A 25,816-nucleotide genomic window follows, 5' to 3' on the forward strand; every position below is an offset into this window, starting at 1 on the left:
GCCATTGTATGCTGTTGCATTTACAGTTGCACTATGCATTCGGGCAGGTAGCGTTCTACTGGCACTGACCTAACCCAGATTAGTCCTTCAGACTGCCAAATGGTGAAGCGTGATTCATCACTCCAGAAAATATGCCACTTGGCATTGCGTATGGTGAATTTTGGCTTGTGTGCAGCTGCTCGGGCATTTTTTGAACCTCCCGATGAACAGTTCTTGTGCTTACGTTGCTTCCAGAGGCAGTTTGGAACTTGGCCGTGAGTGTTGCAACCAAGGAAAGCTGATTTTTACGCGCTACACGCTTCAGCACTCGGCAGTCCCGTTCTGTGAGCTTGTGTGGCCTAACACTTCGCGGCTGAACTGTTGTTGCTCCTAAACGTTTCCACTTCACAATAACATCACTTAAATTTGATTGGAGCAGCTCTAGCAGGGCAGAAATTTGATGAACTGACGTGTTGGAAAGGTGGCATCCTATGATGGTGCCACGTTGAAAGTCACTGAGCTCTCCATTAAGGCCATTCCACTGCCAATGTTTGTCTATGGAGATTGTATGACGGTGTGCTCAATTTTATGCACCTGTCAGCAACGGGTTTGGTTGAATTAGCCGAATCCACTAATTTGAAGGAGTGCCCACATACTTTTGTATATATAGTGTATGTAGTAAAAGCTACATTTATCTCAGTTTGTTTACCCTAGTGTGGCTACTACTTCCAGCACTTCCAGAACACACTCCTTCAATCTATCAAATACATTTTAGCTACTGCATCTAATTTTAATTCCTTCAGATGGAGTTGGAGAATACACACCCACTGTAAGTCACATGTGTATTCTAAAGTTACAGAGCTAGGAGAGACAATATAAGGACTTACAGTTGAAGTGGGAAGTTTACATACACCTTAGCCAAATACATTTAAACTCAGTTTTTCACAATTCCTGACATTTAATCCAAGTAAAATTCCCTGTCTTAGGTCAGTTAGGATCACCACTTTATTTTAAGAATGTGAAATGTCAGAATAATAGTAGAGAGAATGATTTATTTCAGCTTTTATTTTTTTCATCACATTCCTAGTGGGTCAGAAGTTTACATACACTCAATTAGTATTTGGTAGCATTGCCCCTTTAAATTGTTTAACTGGGTCAAACGTTTTGGGTAGCCTTCCACAAGCTTCCCACAAAAAGGGTGTGAATTTTGGCCCATTTATCTTGACAGAGATGGTGTAACTGAGTCAGTTTGTAGGCCTCCTTGTTTGCACACACCTTTTCAGTCTGCCCACAAATGTTCTATAGGTTGAGGTCAGAGCTTTGTGATGGCCACTCCAATACCTTGACTTTGTTGTCCTTAAGCCATTTTGCCACAACTTGGAAGTATGCTTGGGGTTGTTGTCCATTTGGACAACGGCTGCATGGTCCCATGGTGTTCATACTTGCGTACTATTGTTTGTGCAGATGAGTGTGGTACCTTCAGGTGTTTGGAAATTGCTCCCAAGGATGAACCGACTTGTGGAGGTTCTTTTGATTTTCCCCATGATGTCAAGCAAAGAGGCACTGAGTTTGAAGGTAGGCCTTGAAATATACCACAGGTACACCTCAATTGACTCAAATGATGTCAATTAGCCTATCAGAAGCTTCTAAAGCCATTAAATAATTTCTGGAATTTTCCAAGCTGTTTAAAGGCACAGTCAACTTAGTGTATGTAAACTTCTGACCCACTGGAATTGTGACACAGGAATTATAAGTGAAATAATCTGACTGTAAAATATTGTTGGAAAAATTACTTGTGTCATGCACAAAGTAGATGTCCTAACCGACTTGCCAAAACTATAGTTTGTTATTTTGTGGAGTGGTTGAAAAACGAGTTTAATGACTCCAACCTAAGTGTATGTAAACTTCAAATGTACCTTTATGATATTAAGCAGATTTCACCCAATGTACTGTACCTTATCATATGAACCTATTTTTGTCTTTGTGAAGAGTTACACTGGCCGTGTCCGAATACCCATATTTGCGTCCTAAATAGTAGGCGTTTGAGTATGCAATTTTTTAATAGTAGTGACATTTCAAAAATTGAGTATACTTAAAATGCCTGGATGTCATACTCATTTCGGCATTGACAACAGCTGTCAATTAGATATGGGAATGTGCTACCAAAATCAACCAATAGCGGAAAATGCAGTAAGAATAACACATTTTCAGTATGTGAAAATGGAAAGTTTTATACTACAATGAACAAATAATAAAAGCAACATTCAACAATTTCAACGATTTTACTGAGTTAGTTCATATAAGGAAATCAGTCATTTGAAATAAATTCATTAGGCCTAATCTATGGCTTTCACATAACTGGGAATACAGATATGTACAGTTGATGTCGGAAGTTTACATACACTTAAAATAAAGTGGTGGTCCTAACTGACATAAGACAGGGAATTTTTACTAGGATTAAATGTCAGTAATTGTGAAAAACTGAGTTTAAATGTATATTGGCTAAGGTGTATGTAAACCTKCGACTTCAACTGCATCTGTTGGTCACAGGTACCTTTAAAAAAGGTAGGGTTGTGGATCAGAAAACCAGTCAGTATCTGGTGTGACCATATATATGGTCAATAAAAAAGTGGTCAGATGAAGCAGATGCTAAGCRACAGGACTGTCTTGCATGCACAGACAGGAATATGTTCCAGGTTTCCTCCAGTGGCATTGAGGAGTACACRACATCTGTCATTGGGTTCATCAATAACTGCATCGATGACGTCGTCCCCGCAGTGACCGTATGTACATACCCCAACCAGAAGCCATGGATTACAGGCAGCATCCGCACTGAGCTAAAGGCTAGAGCTGCCGCTTTCAAGGAGCGGGACTAACCCAGAAGCTTATAAGAAATCCCGCTATGCCCTCTGACGAACCATCAAACAGGCAAAGCGTCAATACAGGACTAAGATCGAGTCGTACTACACCGGCTCTGACGCTCGTTGGATGTGGCAGGGCCTGCAAACCATTACAGACTACACTTTTTTATATTTACAGCCGAGAGCTGCCCAGTGACACGAGTCTACCGGACGAGCTAAACTGCTTCTATGCTCGCTTTCGAGACAAATAACACTGAAACAGACATGAGAGCACCAGCTGTACCGGAAGACTGTGTGATCACGCTCTCCGCAGCCGATGTGAGTAAGACCTTTAGACAGGTCTACATTCACAAGGCCGCAGGGCCAGARGGATTACCAGGACGTGTACTGCGAGCATGCGCTGACCAACTAGCAAGTGTCTTCACTGACATTTTCAACCTCTCCCTGTCCGAGTCTGTAATACCAACATGTTTTAAGCAGACCACCATAGTGCCTGTGCCTAAGAACACTAAGGTAACCTGCATAAATGACTACCAACCCGTAGCACTCACGTCTGTAGCCATGAAGTGCTTTGAAAGGCTGGTCATGGCTCAAATCAACACCATCATCCCAGAAACCCTAGACCCACTCCAATTTGCATACCGCCCCAACAGATCKACAGARGATGCAGTCTTTATTTTACTCCACAKTGCCCTTTCCCACCTGGACAAAATGAACACCTATGTGAGAATGCTATTCATTGACTACAGCTCAGCGTTCAACACCATAGTGCCCTCAAAGCTCATCAATAAGCGAAGAACCCTGGGACTAAACACCTCCCTCTGCAACTGGATCCTGGACTTCCTGATGGGCCACCCCTGGGTGGTAAGGGTAGGTAACAACACACCCGCCACGCTGATCCTCAACACAGGGGCCCCTCAGGGGTGCGTGCTCAGCCCCCTCCTGTACTCCCTGTTCACTCATGACTGCACGGCCAGGCACAACTCCAATTTCATCATTAAATTTGCCGATGACACAACAGTGGTAGGCCTGATCACCGACAAAAACGAGACAGCCTATAGGGAGGAGGTCAGATACCTGGCCGTGTGGTGCCYGGACAACAACCTCTCCCTCAACGTGGTTAAGACAAAGGAGATGATTGTGGACTACAGGYAAAAGATGACCGAGCACGCCCCCATTCTCATCGACAGGGCTACAGTGGAGCAGGTTGAAAGCTTAAKGTTCCTTGGTGTCCACATCACCAACAAACTAACATGGTCCAAGCACACCATGACAGTCGATAAGCGGGCACAACAAAACGTATTGCCCCTCAGGAGACTGAAAAGATTTGGCATGGGTCCTCAGATCCTCAAAAGGTTCTACAGCTGCACCATCGAGAGCATCCTCACAGGTTGCATCACTGCCTGGTATGGCAACGGCTCGGCCTCCGACCGCAAGGCACTACAGAGAGTAGTGCGAACGGCCCAGTACATCACTGGGTCCAAGCTTCCTGCCATCCAGGACCTCTATACCACCCGGGGTCAGAGGAAGGCCCTAAAAATTGTCAAAGACTCCAACCACCCTAGTCATAGACTGTTCTCCCTGCTACAACACGGCAAGCTGCACCGAAGTGGCAAGTTCAGGTCCAAGAGACTTCTAAACAGCTTCTACCCRGAAGACATAAGACTCCTGAACATCTAGTCAAATGGCTACCCAGACTATTCGCATTACCCCCGCCCCTCCCCCTCCACACCACTGCCACTCTCTGTTATCATCTATTTATAGTCACTTTAATTATTCTCCTACATGTACATACTACCTCAATTAACCGGTGCCCTCGCACATTGCCTCTGTACCGACACCCCGCTGTATATGTTATTTTTTACTGCTGCTCTTTAATTACTTGTTACGTTTATCTGTTACCCGTATTTTTAAAAACTGCGCTGTTGGTTAGGGGCTCGTAAGTAAGCATTTCACTGTAAGGTCTACACCTGTTGTATTCGGCGCATGTGACTAATACAATTGGATTTGAATCATCACGGACAGACCTCTCCCCATCTTTACAACCATTGAATCAATATGTTTTCTCCATGACATTTTACAATCTAAGGCAACACCAATTAATGACCCTTTTCATATGTGAGTTCCAAATATCTTTAACGGTCGCTCCAGCGTCATTTTATGCACCTGATGTCAGAATGCACTCACTGTTCTAAAATGTGATTATTACGCAACTGGAGAGTTAACACGTGCTGCCTGCTAATAATCTACAGTGTAGGCTATGTTTCAACTTGTAAATTTCACATTATTTTCTAACAACAGTTTGCAATGAGGTGTGTTCTGCCTCCTCAATTTTTCTCATAGAAGTAGCCCATTTCAGCGTTTCGGACAATTTATGCTTGAGGCTTTATGCTTGAGGCTTTACTGAGCAATTTATGCTTGAGGCTTTACTGAGAAATAGCCAAGACCTCAGAATGTTTTTTGTAGACCTCCACAAGTCTGGTTCATCCTTGGGAGCAATTTCCAAACACCTGAAGGTACCACGTTCATCTGTACAAACAATAGTACGCAAGTATAAACACCATGGGACCATGCAGCCGTCATACCGCTCAGGAAGAACACGCGTTCTGTCTCCTAGAGGTGAACGTACTTTGGTGCGAAAAGTGCAAATCAATCTCAGAACAACAGCAAAGGACCTTGTGAAGATGCTGGAGGGAAAAGGTAGAAAAGTATCTATATCCACAGTAAAATGAGTCCTATATCGACATAACCTGAAAAGCCGCTCAGCAAGGAAGAAGCCACTGCTCCAAAACCGCCATAAAAAAGCCAGAATATGGTTTGCAACTGCACATGGGGACAAATATCATACTTTTTGGAGAAATGTCCTCTGGTCTGATGAAACAAAAATAGAACTGTTTGGCAAATATGACCATCGTTATGTTTGGAGGAAAAAGGGGGAGGCTTGCAAGCCGAAGAACACCATCCCAACCGTGAAGCACGAGGGTGGCAGCATCACGTTGTGGGGGTGCTTTGCAGCAGGACGGACTGGTGCACTTCACAAAATAGATGGCATCATGAGGAATGGAAATGATGTCAATATATTGAAGCAACATCTCAAGACATCAGTCAGGAAGTTAAAGCTTGGTTGCAAATGGGTCTTCCAAATGGACAATGACCCCAAGCATACTTCCAAAGTTGTGGAAAAATTGCGTAAGTACAACAATGTCAAGGTTTTGGAGTGGCCATCACAAACCCCTGACCTCCATCCTATAGAAKATTTGTGGGCAGAACTGAAAAAGCGTGTGCAAGCAAGGAGGCCTACAAACCTGACTCGGTTACACCATCTCTGTCAGGAGGAATGGCCCAAAATTCACCCAACTTATTGTGGGAAGCTTTTGGAAGGCTACCCGAAAGGTTTCACCCAAGTTAAACTATTTAAAGGCAATGCTACCAAATACTAATTGAGTGTATGTAAACTTCTTACCCACTGGGAATGTGATGAAAGAAATAAAAGCTGAAATCAATCATTCTCTCTACTATTATTCTGACATTCCACATTCTTAAAATAAAGTGGTGATCCTAACTGACCTAAGACATGGCATTTTTACCTATTATTGCCTTCGGCTTGCAAGCTGAACAGTAGTCCAGGTGCGACAAAACTAGGGCCTGTAGGACCTGCCTTGTTGATAGTGCTGTTAAGAAGATAAAGCAGCACTTTATTAGGACATACTTCTCCCCATCTTAGCAACTGTTGTATCAGTATGTTTTGACCATGACCGTTTACAATCCAGGCTTACTCCAAGCAGTTTAGTCACCTCAACTTGCTCAATTTCCACATTAGTTATTACAATATTTAGTTGAGGTTTAGGGTTTAGTGAATGTTTTATTCCCAAATACAATGCTTTTAGTTTTAGAAATATGTAGGGCTAACTTATTCCTTGCCACTGACTCTAACTAATTGCAGCTCTTTGTTAAGTGTTGCAGTCATTTCAGTCGCTGTAGTAGCTGACGTGTATATTGTTGAGTCATCCGTATACAAAGATGCTCTGGCTTTACTCAAAGCCAGTGGCATCTCATTTGTAAAGATTGAAAAAAGTAATGGGCCTAGACAGCTGCCCTGGGGAATTCCTGATTCTACCTGGATTATGTTGGAGAGGCTTCCATTTAACCACAATATAGCAGATTAATTTTCACTCAACATTCTAACAGTCTAATAAATACATTTTATGTTTGCTATCGGAAAAATAATACTTTGATTGTGTTTATGAAGGTCTTGGTTAACATTAGAATACAAATATTTTTTTTTATTTAAAATAACACAATATCATTTTTATTTGTTTGTTACTGTAGGCTAGCTATTGTCGTGTGCTCAAGCATGGAGCACATGTAACAGTGGAAAAAGTTATATTTTTAAGTATCAATTTTGAAAGTTATTTGGCAATGGTAAGTGTTTTGGAAACCTCAGGATCATCTCTTTCTGATGTGATTCTGTAGGAGGATTTGGAAAAAGTCACTTTTTAGCGGCTCGGGGGGGGGGGGYATGTAATGTCCTCTTAAAACTGCTTATAACATATTATGTTTGTCATATCAAAATTCTAACAACAATCTGTACGTGTGTTAAATAGACTTATTTAAGAAAAGTCAAGGACGGAGGGGGGCAATTTTACATTCATATTGGGTCAAAATGATCTCCTTGTCATTTCTTGTGTTAAGCGATGGGATTCATCTGCCTCTGTGGTCAGCCATCGTTCTGACCATTCCCAACAGGTTATAAAAATGCATTGGATGAGTTTTGGTCTCAGCATCATTGAATGTATAATCTTGAGCATTCATCTATGGCAGCTATGCTGAAAGGAAAACCAAAGCCTTGCATTTCTAAAGCAGCCTTCACATTACTTTAGGTGTAGCACAAGTCATTGTTTTCCACCAGTAAGTGGATCACACTGCAAGGGGTTGCACTCCTGCCCTCAAAGTTCAACTAATATTAACTTTCCAAGGCTTCTGCATCCAACCTCGCGGTGAGCAAAGAACCCTGTGCAAATAATGAGAAAGCAGCATAAACCACAGAAGGAAKCACACTGGTTCAACTTTACTAGTTGGCAGGTTTAGTATTTTGGATGCTATTGAAGCTGAGCTCATCCGGATGAGTTATTAGTGCTTTGACATTTGTGACACCTGCCCCTCAGCATAGAATGGGAACATAATCCTAATTTACGTAAATGTTCATCTTTCGTCTGACAGCTGTCGTCAGGTCCTCTCTTTTTACTCAATCACTTCTTATCTAATAGTATTTATTGGACTGGAATCATGCTATTTTCCATCGTGTGAGATAGAGCTCTCTGTACAATGTTCCAGACACTGAGTTTACCACAGGTTGAATAATGTTTTCATTTGGACGTGGTTGTCTTCATCTAGTTTATCATTTGTTTTGTAGACATTTCTCTTGATTATGTGATACAGGAACTCAGCTAACTCATTTATTTTTCACTAAATTCTGTAATTTATCTCAGCTAAGAGAGAAACAGTACATTGACAATGAGTACTACAGAGCATTTGTGCTGTATCCTCCATCTTAGTATCCATATACGTGAACTGTCTGTTGGCAGTTAAACTATAAATTATTACTCAGGCAAGCCTTGAAGCAGCTTGGAATTTAGACCAAAGGATATCCTGGTTTTGAATCCGGATACATAGTATGTGCTGTATACTGTGTTCTTATGTGATCTGTGAATCATTTCTCTCCTCTCCGTTTTACGAAACTCTGTGGCCAGTCTGAGCCATCAGTAATGTGTGAAATGCATCTCAGCAGTGTCTGATTCTAGGGAACAGCTGACATGTGTTAGTTCTGCTGCTAAACTGGGTTGTCTCAGTTCATTCTAGGCTCCAGCTGGAGATGTTTTGGAGTGACTTTTTAAGGTTTAGTGTGCAGTGGTAGGTGGTTGAATTTGTTTTGAAGATGTAGTTTATTTACTGTTTTAAATTCATGCAACAGGTGCTTTGTTTTTGAAAATGAGAAACATCCCCAATGATCTTTGTGTTTTTTCCTTTTGATGTTGAGGTTATGGCTTGGCTTTTTGTACAATACCAGTCCATGTATATTTAAGTGTGCTTTACTCTTTGCAAACTGTTTATGTTCTGAAATTCATATCATAAACATCACTACCATGTAATGCAACATGGACTGCATAGTTTGTATAAAAGACAGATACAGTAGATATATGAAGAAAAATAAAGCAATGTTTGTGATCACAGCTTAATAAGAGCCACCTCATCTATAATACTGACACAACACATTCTTGGATGTTTGATCAATGTACCCCACTGGACAAAAACTGTTTAAATCAACGTTGTTTCCACATTAAAATAAGCCATCAACGTAAGTGAACTTCGTGACCCTAACCTTTAACCTAATCCAATTACATTATTATTATTTTTTATTTCACGTTGAATTCAGGTTAGTTGACAACTAAACAAAATGTAATTCAAGACTCGATGTTGAACTGACGTCTGTGCCCAGTGGAACGGTCCTGCTGAATAACATTGTCAAAACTAAGTCATTGCTGGTGCTAATATGTTTAACCCAGCGAGGCCAGGAAAGAAGCTTTCCATTGGCAATACTAAATGAAAGTCCTGTGCTCTAGTGTTTCACAGCAGCCGAGGCCCGGCCTCCTGAGCTCAACTCCAGCCTACTCATCTGGTTCTATTTAAGGCCTTCAGTGTCGACTCTTATGATTGGCGTACACAACCCCCCCTACTCTTCCTCCAGCTCCAGCCCCAACAAGGAGAAGGAGGCTTTTTAACAGACTGTTTATTTTCCAGGGGAAACCGTTCCTTTCTCCCGCTCCACTGTTCTATCGACAACCGGCTGCTGCTCCTGCTCTTTCTTTCTCTTTCTCTCTATTGCTTTCCTCTTTTTCTCTCCATCCATTCCTATTTTTCTATCTCAAGTTTAGACTATGGATGAGGCCCCCCAACAGCTTAGAATGGATTCTCTTCAGCAGACTGCTTGATGTATTTTGGGAGACTTTCAGTTTAATAGGCGTTCCTTTTTGACTCTCCAGCTATATGGCCAGACTCTTGGGAAAATGCACAGAGCTCAGCGTGTGTTCCCATTGGCTGAGGTCTACTGACAAATTGGCCTATGGCGCAGAGGGTGCCCGGCGGTCGCTCTCGCGGACCCATGACCGGGAGCTGGCTGACAGCGTGTTTTTTCCCATCAACCCCAGGTTTGGATGGTGCCGATCCTATGCTACTGGAGCAGTACATGGTGGTGGCCAACTATGAGAAGCAGGAGCCGGCGGAAATCAGCCTGCAGGCTGGCAAACTGGTAGACGTCATCGATAAGAGCGAGAGTGGTGAGTGACCAACCTACACACGCATGCATGCAGGCACACGCGCGCACACACACAGTGATGCACACCTATTCATGCACACTTTCCGGCCAGCATCCACATGAGAATTCCCATTTTCACCTCTCAGTCTGGGGTCACGGTCTTTTCTTCATCCCCAATAGTTCCCCTTCTTCCTCCCTTCTTTCCCTGCTCCATTTCCCCACCTCTCTCCCCTCCCTTTATGTCCACAGCCTTCAAACTGTGCCTTAGCCCTGGAGGCTCACTTTGGCCTGCAGAGAGGCCTGTTTTTTCCCCTTGTTGGTTTAGGCCGGGGCCAGAATGTTGCCTTCTGTAGGAGGAATGTCTCCCAGACGCCTATATTAATTATCCAGCTCACTTTATCGGAAAGACGGAGAGACACGCTGGATTTACATATGCCAGCTGCACGGGGTCCTGAGTCAGCTGTTTAACCTCTGAAAATGGAGTGCTAGGAGCTGATCCTCAAAAGGAACTGAAAATAATCTTCATCTGGCCCTTGTTGAGATTCATTAAATTTGGCTTTTTCACAGTGAAAGCTGATAAATGTTACGCAGAGCTTAGTCTATTGACTGTTATGCATATCATGCCCTCCAGTAGAATCAATGAAAGGTCTACTCTTTATAAAGTCCTGTATACATATGTTGATGGTCTTACTTGATATGTCAGTGTTTACGTTTGCCTATATACTTTGACCCAGTTAAGACTCACTAACTCTTGTGCAGTAACATACAAACACACCWCACCATTAACTGAACCACAGTTTTAGCTGACGCAGGATAAGGAAACCTGTTTAGTTTTCCTTTCCCTTCAGTAGAATGAAATAAGAAGTTTTGTGATATCCATCTCCAAAGCCTCTAGAGCGAGAGACAGGCTCAGTAACAGAGGTTGACATCCTGGCTTAAATGGTGTTCCCAGACAGTAAAGCAGTAATGGGACTCGTGTTCTTCAAAGAGGAGGGGAAACAGTGATCAGAAAAGCAATTTAACTTAGGTTTCACATTGGGTGTGAGTAAACCCCATGCCATAGAGGCCTAAAGGAAGAGAGTCAATTGACTCAGACTGCTTTGAAGTGTCTGTACCCACCCTTTGAGTTCATCCGTTTATTTRTCCTTCTTGGTCCAGTTGGATTTGATCCCACTAGGGAGTCACTTTGAGGCAGATTTCCAAACACCTTGAAGTCCTTCGGCCCGAGGCCTTGACTTGAGTCCTTTCCTCCATAATAAGCATGGAGCTTGATGGATGATGCTGGTAACTGGGCTTTTGAAGGCTGCAGTACATTTAGATGACTACAGAGTAAATATGTCACTGGTCAGAGAGTTCACCCACCTGCAAGTCTAACTGAATCACTGTCTGATTCATAGGTATACAACCAGTAGTGTATAGATGGCATTTGGCATCAACAACTCAAGCACTGTAGGCAGGGGACTCCCACGTATTGCAGAGGTAGCTAAATTAAAACCCATCAGAGCACTGTCTGAAGCCTGTAGTGTTCAACATAACAGTTAGCATTAGCTGAAGCATGTAGTGTTTATCAGAATGGTTAGCATTAGTTGAAGCCTGTAGTGTTCAACATAATGGTTAGCATTAACTGAAACCTGTAATGTTCATCAGAATGGTTAGCATTAGCTGAAGCCTGTTGTGTTCAACAGAATGGTTAGCATTAGCTGAAGCCTGCTGTGTTCAACAGTATGTTTAGCATTAGCTGAAGCATGTATTGTTCATCAGAATGGTTAACATTAGCTAAAGCCTGTGGTGTTCATCAGAATGGTTAGCATTAGCTGAAGCCTGCAAGTGCTCAATCAGAAATGGTTAGCATTAGCTGAAGCCTGCAGTGCTCATCAGAATGGTAGCATAGCTGAACCTGTGTTCATCAGAATGGTTAGCATTACTGAAAGCCTGTTGTGTTCAACAAGTTAGCATTAGCTGAAGCCTGTGTGTTCAACAGTATGTTAGCATTAGCTGAAGCATGTTATTGTTCATCAGAATGGTTAACATTAGCTAAAGCCTGTGGTGTTCATCAGAATGGTTAGCATTAGCTGAAGCCTGCAGTGCTCATCAGAATGGTTAGCATTAGCTGAAGCCTGTTGTGTTCAACAGAACGGTTAGCATTAGCTGAAGCCTGTTGTGTTCAACAGTATGGTTAGCATTAGCTGAAGCCATGACACCTCCTGGACAGCATGGAAGAAGGCTAAGCTGCAATGTGGGTGACATCAGTCCTAAGCCTCATACCAATTCTAAGAATTACAGATGCGCGTAAAATACTTCAGTCCGTTTAGTTTAGCATCCATCTCTCCCAGAATAAGTTCATGTATTTTATGGCATTTGAGGTTGATTTCTGAATCCCAGACTTTCAGTGCTGAAGAAGTTAGATATGTACTTTTTATGAACCCAGAGCTGCTTAAATGTCTCCAGTAATTTGCTGTTGAACTAAAGGAAAGGCACATTTCCTTACCTTGGATTAGATAATATACTCCTGACAGGGGCTTTGAATCTAAGTCATTTTATGTGGCACATTCAGCTTTCTCAGCTTTCCATGTCCCATTCCAGGCCAAGCCATTATTTTCATTTCCACTGGTTTGTTGATACTGCTTTTGCATATAGGCCTTCAGTCAGTGTCATAGTTTATGATAATTCATGTTTTGGTGAGAGGGTGTTCCTGGTTATTAGATCAGGTACTGTACCTTGTAAATAAACATAACTCAGAATGGCAACGTGTGTTGTGGATTCGCTCCGCTCAGATGTATTTTTATTTTGATGTTTATATTATACAATTATTGTAAAAGGCCAGGAATGCTGCACTGCCAGGACTCATCAAAGACAGAGAAATTGGGCAAGATCTATATTTTTGGTTGTGTCATTTTCACAGAGTTCCATAAAAATCAGCTGCCACTTTTTAGGATACTCAAAAGCAGTGTTCCATAAAGGTTTTATCCCTGATGCCCTTGCAGTTTCTTGTATTTGTTTGATTGCAATCCCTCTGTATATTTTCACTACTGAGTTAGGTCAGAGCTTGCCAGAGAGAGACACTGACTTTGGAGAGGAGAGGAGTGTGGGCCAAGGAGAGAGTCAGGGGGAATATGGAAAAAGCCCTTTCCTGCCAAAGTTAGCGGTTCAGAGAGGTTGGTTCATTATAATGGATTAATGGATCCTCCAGGATGCCTCCTCAACTTACAGTGTGTTAAAGAGATGCTAACCAGGGCTAAGCTAAGATAGCACACCACTTTTTAACCTTTACTTAACCAGGTGGGTCAATTAAGAACAATCTTTTTATTTGTCTACAGTTGAACTCTTCTTGTTATCGAAATGCATAGGAAAGTAAAACATTTGCCATCACATTTCCCTCTAGAGGTATGCTACCTACTCTACACCTCAAGGGCAATGTTAGGCTAGCCTTGCCCAGTCCAACCCAGATAATATCCCTCTAAATCTCTTCTGACCAGTGTACGTTTACACTGCTGAAATCCTAGATCGGCTTTTTAAATTGTAATTTGACAAATAAACTCCAGGAATGTCTGTGTCGGAGAGGGAAGCAGCTTGGGTCTGTCTGCCCCTCAGGCTCCCCATAGCTCCCCTGTACCACCCTGCATGTGTGTCCGTCTATAAACCAATAGCCTGCGTCAGTCAGTGTGACTTCTGGGAACACTTTGTACGGTATTTTAGGCTTAAATGTTAAGGCTGTGTCCCAATTATTTTCCTTGTCTCTCTTCTCGTCTCCCTTTATTCTTGATGGACCATGGATACGTTGAGGAGGTACTCGATGGGTTTCCAACATGTATTTCTCTCTGCGCTTAAATCCTCTCAGACACTGTAGATCAGTGTTCATGAGGAAGAGGAMATGTGAATAAGGAGCTGTTTAACACCATTGGTAAACAAGCTTATGCTATGGCCAGACGATGGACATGAACCAACGGATTCGTGAGGTGCCTCTCATTTAGGAATAACAATTAAAGTTAAATAGTGTTTTAGAGGGTTGGGTTGGGTGCCCCACACACGCCATCTGTGCTGCCTAGAGCATAGGGCTTTAGAAAGGTCAGCATACATTCTAGCGGGGATCCTTTCACATTCTAGGGGACTGCATTGGCTGTTCCTTAGGTCAACATTAGTACTTTTTCGCCTCCCAATCTTAACAGAACCATCGCTGGAAATTGGACCCAGTATTTTATGAAAACTGGAAGTGAATGTATTGAACTTTATATATTTCCCCTCTTTTATACTCTATACAGTGTTTATAAATAAAGAAACTTGAAATGAATGGGGTTTTCTCCTGCAGTGCTTTCCAGTGGGATCAGATATCTCCAATAGTGCTGAGGCTCAGCATTCCACATCATCTCAGGCACAGAGAAATGCCTGTAACGCTAAAGGTTGTAATCTTCATATCACATCTGTAGCACGAGCCAATATTTCAAAGACTGACCCCAAAACTTAAAAACTTGTTTTAGTAAGTAACACTTGTGTTTTAGTAGCAGTTAAAGACAGGCTATTTGATTCAATGTGAGACTTTGGATATCTAGAAATAAAATACATGCAGCACAGTAGAGCCTGAGGCACCTCAATCCTGTGTTAAAACATTGCATATTGTAGTTTAGATGAGTACATATGGTATACATTCATAGTAAGAAAATCTAAAGTTGCTGGCCTGTTCGCATTTTTGTCTTGAGCAATAAATGTGTTGTTGATTACAGTAAAATGGAGGCTGGAGTGCTGAACCTGATATAGTGTTTCCAGACATCAGGTACTGTAGGGGAGACAAATAGGGCTCAGGCCCTCCTCAACAGATAGGTTCCTCTATTTTGCCCTCCCTCTTAGAAAGAGACAGGGGCAGAGGGGATATGAGTAAAGCTTTATCACTTTGAAGTCTGAGCCAAGCATCTGTTCACTTGCTCCACTTTTTCCTTTCAAGGAATATCCATCCTTACTGTAGCAGTACCACTTTACTTTCACCCTAGAGCCACATTACGACACACGTGGCTTTTACATAACTATCATTGTTTTTTATGATTCATTTTCTCTGTAAACAAAACAAAGAAACTTTTTTTTCCCCAGAAGTGTTTGTTAGTGTTTTTGGCTGTGTAAATGAGACTGACGTCAACATTTCATCCAGGCATTGAAAGCCTAATTAGATAGTTGGCAACCACATCCTTTAATTTAGTACATCCAGTGCCAACTCTGTTGGCATTGTCAAAAATGAACTTACAACATTTATTTGTCTTGTCCTGAGTTGTATCATGGTTTCTTTGCAGTACAATCGTAGATGTTGTTTTGTATTGTTTGCAGTGAATTTGGGACATTTAAGTATAGTTTTTGTGGTAATGCAAGACCACCACCAGATAGCTGTGGGTTTGACACTGTTGGCTCACTATTGTTTCACTATTGTCTCACTATTGTCTCACTGAACCACTGACCTAAAGGAGAGGGCACAGAACTTACTGTAGCACAACTCAGTGAGGAGATGAGGAGAAAAGCACTGCATGGACCTGAACATAAACATTATGAAATGACTCCTAATTCAAGTGAATGTTGTTTGTTATGTTTAACTGTCACTGAACCATTTGCAATGGATCCTTGCAATTTCCCCTAAAAGCTCGTTCTTGAGAACTACAGTATAGAAGGGAAATAATATTTACTTTATCCATTACTTCCTCAACACAACTAGTGACGCAGACTTGAGACACAGATGATAAAGAGTCGTACAGCTGCAGGAGACACAGACACGGATGAGGATGTTGATGGAGATGACAGACATATGGTAGGTAGACAGACACAGATAGAGACACATATGTAGGTGTAGTCGTATAATATCTCTCCACTTCCTCCGAGTTGGGTCCAGTCCCAGCCCTGCTGGTCAATGTATCAAATTGTACATAATACACACAAAAATGCACATGCACATACACACACATCCTGGGATACGGAAAACGTGCATATCTCACCTTTCAACAGCTGTATGTCTACTCAGTTCCAAATTTTCATACATGTCACCAAATAATTTTCAGGGGGTTCATCTTTAAATATATGTTTCTGTGTGATGCTATTTTGCCAAAACACCTTTAATTTGGTCTAGAAAATGCAACAAAAACAGTTGTAGCACTGGTATATTAACATTTATTCATTACTGAAAGACCAGAGACAAATTCTCTGAATGTTTTTTTTTRTTCAGGTTCTCTGTAATTCACGCCTGTGTGTTATAAACCTGCATTGGCAAGGAAACATACTTGTATTGCCTCTTTTGAGCTGCAGTGAACTCAGCCTAAGCCCCTACCCTATGAGAACAAGGTTGAAAAATAAAGTAGAGGCAGTCATAGCCATCAATAACAGAGTGTATTTACTCAAACGTCTTAAGGAACAGACACGCAGGCATTTTAGTCATTTAGCAACTGCTCTTATCCAAAGCGACTTACAGGAGCAATTAGGGTTAAGTGCCTTGCTCAAGGGCATATTGACAGATTGTTCGACTAGTCGGCTCGGGGATTCAAACCAGCAACCTTTTGGTTCCTGGCCCAACGCTCTTAACCGCTCTTAACCACTAGACTACATGCCTGTTTGCCGGCCAAGAGTACTTAGRAACTCTGAACAGATTGCCAGCTATAATTTGCAAACCAATTCTACGTGTAGAATTGCATGAAAATGTCAGACACCCACCGGTGAGTGGTCCCTAAAACACACCTCAGCGAACGAACGGTAGATGAACAGCAGATCGACATTCGGTGGGGTGTGTAGCTGCCTTATTAAAGTGGCCATAATGTATATTCATATGTCTAACTTTCAAATGTGCTTTCAACTTAAGGTACCACATTCCTATACCTTATTCCCATATTTCCCATATTAGCTAGCAAGACCTCAATTATCTCGTACCCCTCTACATCAACTTGGTACTGATACCCCATGTATATAGRCAAGTTATTGTTATTTATTGTGTATTTATTACTTGTATTATTACATGTTATTACTTTTCTATTATTMATCTATTTTCTCTCTCTCTGCATTGTTGGGAAGGGCCCGTAAGTAAGCATTTCACTGTTAGTCWACACCTGTTGTTTACGAAGCATGTGACTAATAAAATTTGATTTGTGAAGTGAAGTGACAATAACTTTAGCCAGCCAACAGAGAGGAAGATGCGAAGCCATGGAATCTTCCCTACTAATATAGCTGGCTAGCCAGGTGGGTAGCAGACTGAGGCTAATATTATAGTTCTGTCATCATCGGCATTATGGGAATACTTGTTCTATGTGGCATAGTGACACGGCAACAGTCAGAGGAGTGGTGGGGGTTACGTTAAATTCAAAAGTTAACCGCACTCTCGTGACCAAAGAATGCTAGCTAGCTTTTTTAGAAAAAATGTGTACATTTGAGAGGGAATTCTCACCAAAAAAAATTTGCAATCCATTTTATAAGCGCATTAACACACTCCAGACTCTGCATTGCCAGGGAAATACTGCACACCTCAGCAGTTGACAGGCTCCAGTCCAAAGTACTGTAGACATTTATTTTAGCTCTCCGTTCTCCATTTAATTTCTTGGCACCGGGTTTGTATGAAGCCACAGCCTTGGTGTAAAAATTTAACACATTACATGGCTTGTTAGGGCCTTGAGCCTTTGCCAATGCGTGGGCGCAGGGCCAGATCCAAACAGCAAGGCCTTCTAGTATGTAGACCCACACAAAGTCAATCTAAAGTAACATTTAAAACTGCTGCTGAAGCATGTGTGATTGCATTTCCAATGAACCCTCCAGTCTTCTTAATGGGGAATGTGAAGAGCTGTTGGCCATCTTGGATTCTGCTTTCCACAACAAATAGAGCATTCGTGGAGCGCCACATCACAGAGAAGGTTTGCAAGGGTTTATTTGTAATACATTTTTTGTGATATCCAATTGTTAGTTACAGTCTTGTCCCATCCCTGCAACTCCAGTACGGACTCGGGAGAGGCGAAGGTCGAGAGCCATGCATCCTCCGAAAGACAACACTGCCAAGCCGCACTGCTTCTTGACAAACCGCTTGCTTAACCCAGAAGCCAGCCYCACCAATGTGTCAGAGGAAACGCCGTACAACTGGTGACCGTGTCAGTATGCATGCCACAGGAGTCGCTAGAGCGCGATGGGACAAGGACATCCCGGCCGGCCAAACCCTCCCCTAACTCCGACATRGCTGGGCCAATTGTGCGCCACCTCATGGGTCTGCGACCCAGGCTGTGATGCAGTGCCTGAGACTGCTGCTCCACTCAGAAGGCCCGTTTTCGAGGGGTTTTGTCATTTCACTCTCCTGCAGAGAACAGCCATGACCTCTCCAGAGCTAGGCGACAGAGAAATGGTGTTGAAAAGCCTATGTGGCAGCAGCCAAGGGGCTGGTTTTTCAAAAAGTTATCTGATTGGATTACCCCTATCGGATCCTATCGGATAGGATTTAATGTTAGAATTGAAAAATGGGATTCTATTCCTCCGGATATGGACCTTACGCTATCCAGATTCTGTTCCTCCAGATAGGGTTAAGGATTTGGTAATCCAATCTGATCTTTAATCAGGAGTTGTAGGTGATTAGGATTGTTTTGATCCCAAAAATCATGAATATTTTGATCCCACTAGAAGGGTGGATTCAAGGTGGATTTGGAAAGGTGACAGGCACTACAACCAAGAAATGTCAATTTAACTAAGGTGAGGAGGCTTAAAAAACGTTATTACATCTAAAACCAAAAGGTTAATTATGTTAAATTGACTGCAATATAGGTATGTGGTAAGTTGTTATGTTAAGTGTCAAATAAATGCATCTCAAATCAAATCAAATTTTATTTGTCACATACACATAGTTAGCAGATGTTAATGCGAGTGTAGCGAAATGCTTGTGCTTCTAGTTCCGACCATGCAGTAATGTCTAACAAGTAATCTAACCTAACAATTTCACAACAACTACCTTATACACACAAGTGTAAAGGAATGAATAAGAATATGTACATAAAAATATGTGAATGAGTGATGGCCTAACGGCATAGGCAAGATGCAGTAGATGGTATAGAGTACAGTATATACATATGAGATGAGTAATGTAGGGTATGTAAACATTATATAAAGTGGCATTGTTTAAAGTGGCTAGTGATACATTTATTACATCAAGATGGCAAGATGCAGTAAATGGTATAGAGTACAGTATATACATATGAGATGAGTAATGTAGGGTATGTAAACATTATATGAAGTGGCATTGTTTAAAGTGGCTAGTGATACATTTATTACATACATTTTTCCATTATTAAAGTGGCTAGAGTTGAGTCAGTATGTTGGCCACTCAATGTTAGTGATGGCTGTTTAACAGTCTGATGGCCTTGAGATAGAAGCTGTTTTTCAGTCTCTCGGTCCCCGCTTTGATTCACCTGTACTGACCTCGCCTTCTGGATGATAGCGGGGTGAACAGGCAGTGGCTCGGGTGGTTGTTGTTCTTGATGATCTTTTTGGCCTTTCTGTGACATCGGGTGGTGTAGGWGTCTTGGAGGGCAGGTAGTTTGCCCCCAGTGATGCGTTGTGCAGACCTCACTACCRTCTGGAGAGCCTTGCGGTTGTGGGCGGAGCAGTTGCCGTACCAGGCGGTGATACAGCCCGACAGGATGCTCTCYATTGTGCATCTGTAAAAGTTTGTGAGTGTTTTTGGTCACAAGCCAAATTTCTTTAGCCTCKTGTGGTTGAAGAGGCGCTGCTGCGCCTTCTTRACCACGCTGTCTGTGTGAGTGGACCYTTTCAGTTTGTCCGTGATGTGTACGCCAAGGAACTTAACTTTCCACCCTCTCCACTACTGTCCCGTCGATGTGGATAGGGGGCTGCTCCCTCCGCTGTTTCCTGAAGTCCACGATCATCTCCTTTGCTTTGTTGACATTGAGTGTGAGGTTATTTTCCTGARARCACACTCCAAGGGCCCTCACCTCCTCCCTGTAGGCCGTCTCGGCGTTGTTGGTAATCAAGCCTACCACTGTAGTGTCATCTGCAAACTTGATGATTGGGCGGGACCATGYTCCTTGACTAGTCTCTCAAAGCACTTCATGATGACCGAAGTGAGTGCTACGGGGCGGTAGTCATTTAGCTCAGTTACCTTAGCTTTCTTGGGAACAGGAACACTGGTGGCCCTCTTGAAGCATGTGGGAACAYCAAAACTGGGATAAGATTSATTGAATATGTTCGTAAACASACCAGCCAGCTGGTCTGCGCATGCTCTGAGGACGCGGCTGGGGATAACGTCTGGGCCTGCAGCCTTGCGAGGGTTAACACGTTTAAATGTTTTACTCACGTTGACTGCAGTGAAGGAGAGCCCGCAGGTTTTGGTAGCGGGCTGTGTCAGTGGCACTGTATTGTCCTCAAAGCGAGCAAATAAGTTGTTTTAGTCTGTCTGGGAGCAAGACATCGTGGTCRGCGACGGGGCTGMTTTTTCTTTTGTAGTCCGTGATTGACTAGACCCTGCCACATACCTCTCGTGTCTGAGCCATTGAATTGCGACTCTACTTTGTCTCTATACTGACGCTTAGCTTGTTTGATTGCCTTGTGGAGGGAATAACTACACTGTTTGTATTCGGCCATGTTTCCGGTCACCTTGCCCTGATTAAAASCAGTGGTTCGCGCTTTCAGTTTTGCGCGAATGCTGCCATCAATCCACGGTTTCTGGTTGGGGAATGTTTTAATAGTCGCTYTGGGTACAACWTCACCGATGCACTTGCTAATAATCTCGCTCACCGAATCAGCGTATTCARCAATGTTGTTGTTCGACGCTATGCGGAACATATCCCASTCCATGTGATCGAAGCAATCTTGAAGAGTGGAATTCGATTGGTCGGACCAGTGTTGAATAGACCTGAGCACGGGTGCTTCCTGTTTTAGTTTCTTTCTATAGGCTGGGAGCAATAAAAGAGAGTCCTGGTTAGCTTTTTCGAAAGGAGGGGGTGGGAGGGCCTTATATGCATCGTGGAAGTTAGAAGAAGAATAACAATGATCTAGGGTTTTGCCAGCCCAGGTCGCGCAATCGATATGCTGATATAATTTAGGGAGCCTTGTTTTCAGATTAGCCTTGTTCAAATCCCCAGCTACAATAAATGCAGCCTCAGGATATGTGGTTTCCAGTTTACATAGAGTCTAATTAAGTTCTTTCAGGGCCGTCGATGTGTCTGCATGGGAGGGAATATACACGACTGTGATTATGATCYAAGAGAATTCTCTTGGTAGATAATGAGTTCCGCATTTGATTGTGAGGAATTCTAAGTCAGGTGAACAAAAGGACTTGAGTTCCTGTATGTTGTTATGATCACACCACGTCTCGTTAATCATAAGGAAATACTCCCCCGCCCTTCTTCTTACCAGAGGGGATGCTTGTTTCTGTCGGCACGATGCGTGAAGAAACCAGGTGGCTGTACCGACTCCGATAGCGTGTCTCGAGTGAGCCATGTTTCCGTGAAACAAAGAACGTTACAGTCTCTGATGTCTCTCTGGAAGGCAACTCTTGCTCGAATTTTGTCTACCTTGTTGTCAAGAGACTGAACATTGGCGAGTAGTATGCTCGGGAGCGGTGCGCGATGTGCCCGGAGCCTGACCAGAAGACCGCTCCGTCTGCCCCTTCTGCGGCGCCGTTGTTTTAGGTCGCCGGCTGGTATCCGATCCATTGTCCTGGGTGGTGGGCCAAACAGAGGATCCGCTTCGGGAAAGTCGTATTCCTGGTCGTAATGTTGGTGAGTTGACGTTGCTCTTATATCCAATAGTTCCTCCCGACTGTATGTAATAAAACCTAAGATTTCCTGGGGTAACAATGTAAGAAATAACACATAAATAAACAAAATACTGCATAGTTTCCTAGGAACGCGAAGCGAGGCGGCCATCTCTGTCGGCGCCGGAAGTCTTAGGGAATCTACATAATTATAAGTGAAATGCAGGTAAAAAAAAATTTCAAGGTACCTTTATTCATGTATAGTGAACAAAAATATAAATGCAATATGCAACAATTTCAAAGATTTCACTGGGTTACAGTTCGTATAAGAAAATCAGTCAATTGAAAGAAATTCATTAGGCCTTAATCTATTGATTTCACATGACTGGGCAGGGTTGCAGCCATGTGTGGGGCCTTGGAGGGCATAGGCCCACCCAAACACGCAGCCAAGCCCACCCACTCGGGGAGCAAGGCCCAGCCAATCAGAATGAATTTAGCCCCAGAAAAGGGGCTTTATTACAGACATAAATATTCCTCAGCAACCCCCCCCCCTCCCCCCACCAACCCTCTTCAGACGATCTCGCAAGTTAAAATCCGGATGTGGTGGTCCTGGGCTGGCGTGGTTACACGTGGTCTGCAGTTATGAGGCCGATGGACGTACTGCCAAATTCGCTAAAACTACGTTGGAGGCAGCTTATGGTTCTCAGGCAACAGCTCTGGTGGACATTCCTGCAGTCAGCATGCCAATTGCACACTCCCTCAAAACTTGTGACATCTGTGGCATTGTGTGACAAAACTGCACATTTTAAAGTGACCTTTTATTGTCCACAGCACAAGGTGCACCTGTGTAATGATCATGCTGTTTAATAAGCTTCTTTATATGCCACACCTGTCAGGTGGATGGATTATCTGGTCAATGGAGAAAATCTCACTAACAAGGATGTAAACAAAGTTGTGCACAAAATATGAGAGAAATACAATTTTTGTGTGTATGGAAAATTGCTGGGATTTTTTCTTTAGCTGATGAAACATGTGACCAGCACTTTTCAATGTTGCGTTTATATTTTTGTTCAGTGTAGTTACTAATTTCTGTTTCCCCAGGTTGAAGTAGTACTACAACCTGTCCAGTAGATGGCATGGTGTAGGCCTGTTTAAAGCACTGAAAAACTGGATTTTGTGATCTTGATATTGTGGTATCTGGATCAGAATGATCCTATCCGAATATTTTCTGGGAAAAAATGGCTTATAAACAGCCAGATTTATCTGATCCTGGTAGCAAAAAAAGAGGATTACAAAATCCTACTAATTCTGATCCCCAAAAAGTTTAGAAAAACCTGGCTGTCTTATTGGCTAAACAAAATGTTGTAATATAAGTCGGCCAGTAGATGGCAATACAGAGACCTATCCAAAGCACAACATCTGAATTCTGTGATCTTGATATTGCGATGATCCTATCTGATTATTTTCTGAAGAAAAYAAAATGGCTCAAAAACAGCCAGATCGATCTGATCCTGGATAGCATGAAATAGGATTACAGAATCAGGATCATTCTGATCCTCCCACAAAAAGTTTTGAAAAACCGGCCCTTGGGGATGGTGCAAAATGTTTAATAGCGATCAAGGTGTTAGGTTAGCCATTCAGGCACTGAAAACACTGGTCTGTGTATTATTTCACATCCACCGCATGACTCATGACCGCATGACTCAGAAATTGACTCAAACGTGCCAAGTGAAGCATGAAATGACTCACAAGGCCTTGGAACGTACATCTCACTGTTAATCTAATAATAATTTATTCTCATGCACTTCAAACTTCAATATTTTCTTACTTTATTTTTCAGATGAAGCTGCCCTGTGTATGCGCAATACTGTATCTTTCACCCAGACCTTTGTCTAGAATCCAATTGACTGAATAATGCAGTCATATCCCAAGGAATTCAATCATCAAGCAAGACGATGATAATGGAGATTTGAGCTACTGTACCAGTTACGTCCCACCGATTTCAGGGGTAACGAGGKTAAATCGAGATTTAAATCATCACAAGGACATCCAAAACCACACTGTCCTCCCTTTGATGCTGTTGGCTTTAAGGCTAGGATGGCGCTGCAGAGATGTATAGCTGCCGTCTAACGAGTTCCTGACCAATTCTGCTGTTTTGTGTGATTTCCTATGACCGACAACAGCTTCTGGACATCAGAACAGTGATCACTAACCTCAATTTGGATAAAGATTTCTACTTCGAGTCAACAGCTGTGGATGTACTGCTCATTCCGGACCAGGCCCTAATCCCCGGGATTCGAAAGAGGAAGAGGCGACGCAAGAGAGGCAAACGAGCGAGCTCCCTGACGAGACTAAGACGGCGAGTAAGTAAACACGCCCTCCCACCCTCCATTCTTTTGGCGAACATACAATCACTAGAGAACAAGCTGGACGAGCACCGTTCGAGACTATCCTATCAACGGGACCTGAAGAATTTTAATATTCTATGTTTCTCGGAGTCGTGGCTGAACATGGTTAATATACATGTAGCAGTTTTTTTATGTATTGTCAAGACCAAACTGTAGTTTCGGTTAAGGGGGAGGTGTGTGTCTCTTTGTTAACAACATCTAGMGTGCAATCTTTAATGTTAAGAAAGTCTCAAGGTTTTGCTCATCTGAGTTCGAATACCTCATGATAAGCTGCAGACCATACTATTTACCAAGAGAGTTTTTATCTATATTTTGTAGCTGTCTATTTACCACAACAAACCGATGTTGGCACTAAGGCTGCACTCAACAAGCTGTATAGGGCCAAAAGCAAACAAGAAAATGCACATCCAGAGGTAGTGCTCCTAGTGGCCAGTGTTTTCAATGCAGGGAAACTGAAATCCGTCTTACCTCATTTTTTATCAGTATGTCACCTGTGGAAATAGAGGTGAAAAAACTCTAGGTCACCTTAACTCCACACACAGAAACGCATACAAAGCTATCCCTCGCCCTCCATTTGGCAAATCTGACCATAACTCTATCCTCCTGATTCCTGCTTACAAGAAAAAACTCAAACAGAAAGTACCAGTGACACGTTCAATACGGAAGGGGTCTGATGAAGCTACAGGACTGTTATGCTAGCACAGATTGGAATATGTTCTGGGATTTATCCGATGACATTGAGAAGTTTAGAACATCAGTAACCTTCTTCATTAATAAGRGCATCGATGATGTCGTCCCCACAGTGACCATACGTACATATCCCAACCAGAAGCCATGGATTATAAGCAACATTCGCACTGAGCTAAAGGCTAGAGCTGCAGCTTTCAAGGAGCGTGACACTAATCCGGATGCTTACAAGAAATCCCACTACGATCTCTGACGAGCCATCAAACAGTCAAAACCTCAATACAGGATTGAATCCTACTACACCGGCTCTGATGCTTGTCGGATGTGGCAGGGCTTGCAAACTATCACAGGTTACAAAGGGAAACCCATCCGCAAGCTGCCCAGRGACGCGAGSCTACCAGATGAGCTAAATTCCTTCTATGCTTGCTTCTAGGCAAGCAACACTGAACCAAGACCTTTAAACAGGTTAACATTCACAAGGCCGCAGGGCCAGATGGTTTACCAGGATGCGTACTCAAGTTGGCAAGTGTCTTCACTGACATTTTCAACCTGTCCCTGACCAAATCTGTAATACCTACATGTTTGAAGCAGACCACTATAGTCCCTGTGCCCAAGAATGCCAAGTTAACCTGTCTAAATGACTATCGCCCCATAGCACTCACATCTGGAGCCATGAAATGCTTTGAAAAGCTGGTCATGGCTCACATCAACAAAATCATTCCAGACATCCTGGACCCAATCCAATTCACATTCTGCCCCAACAGATCCACAGGTGACACAATCTCTATTACATTTCACACTGCCCTCTTCCACCTGTACAAGAGGAACACCTACATGAGAATGCTGTTCAACACCAGCAGGGACAGACAGC

The 25,816-nt window shown here is 42.7% G+C and overlaps 1 protein-coding gene across 2 annotated transcripts in view; it reads left to right on the forward strand.

Moving 5' to 3' along the window:
- LOC111978462 (SH3 and PX domain-containing protein 2A) overlaps window positions 1-25,816 on the forward strand; it is a 108,931-nt gene that overhangs the window by 60,598 nt on the left and 22,517 nt on the right. For both annotated transcript variants that reach the window (XM_024008542.2, XM_024008540.2), the window contains exon 7: window positions 10,046-10,174. In XM_024008542.2, the coding sequence (XP_023864310.2) occupies window positions 10,046-10,174 (129 nt within the window). The remainder of the gene's footprint in view (window positions 1-10,045; window positions 10,175-25,816) is intronic.

The sequence above is a fragment of the Salvelinus sp. IW2-2015 genome, linkage group LG18, assembly GCF_002910315.2.
Source record: "Salvelinus sp. IW2-2015 linkage group LG18, ASM291031v2, whole genome shotgun sequence".
Classification (NCBI taxonomy): Eukaryota; Metazoa; Chordata; class Actinopteri; order Salmoniformes; family Salmonidae; genus Salvelinus; species Salvelinus sp. IW2-2015.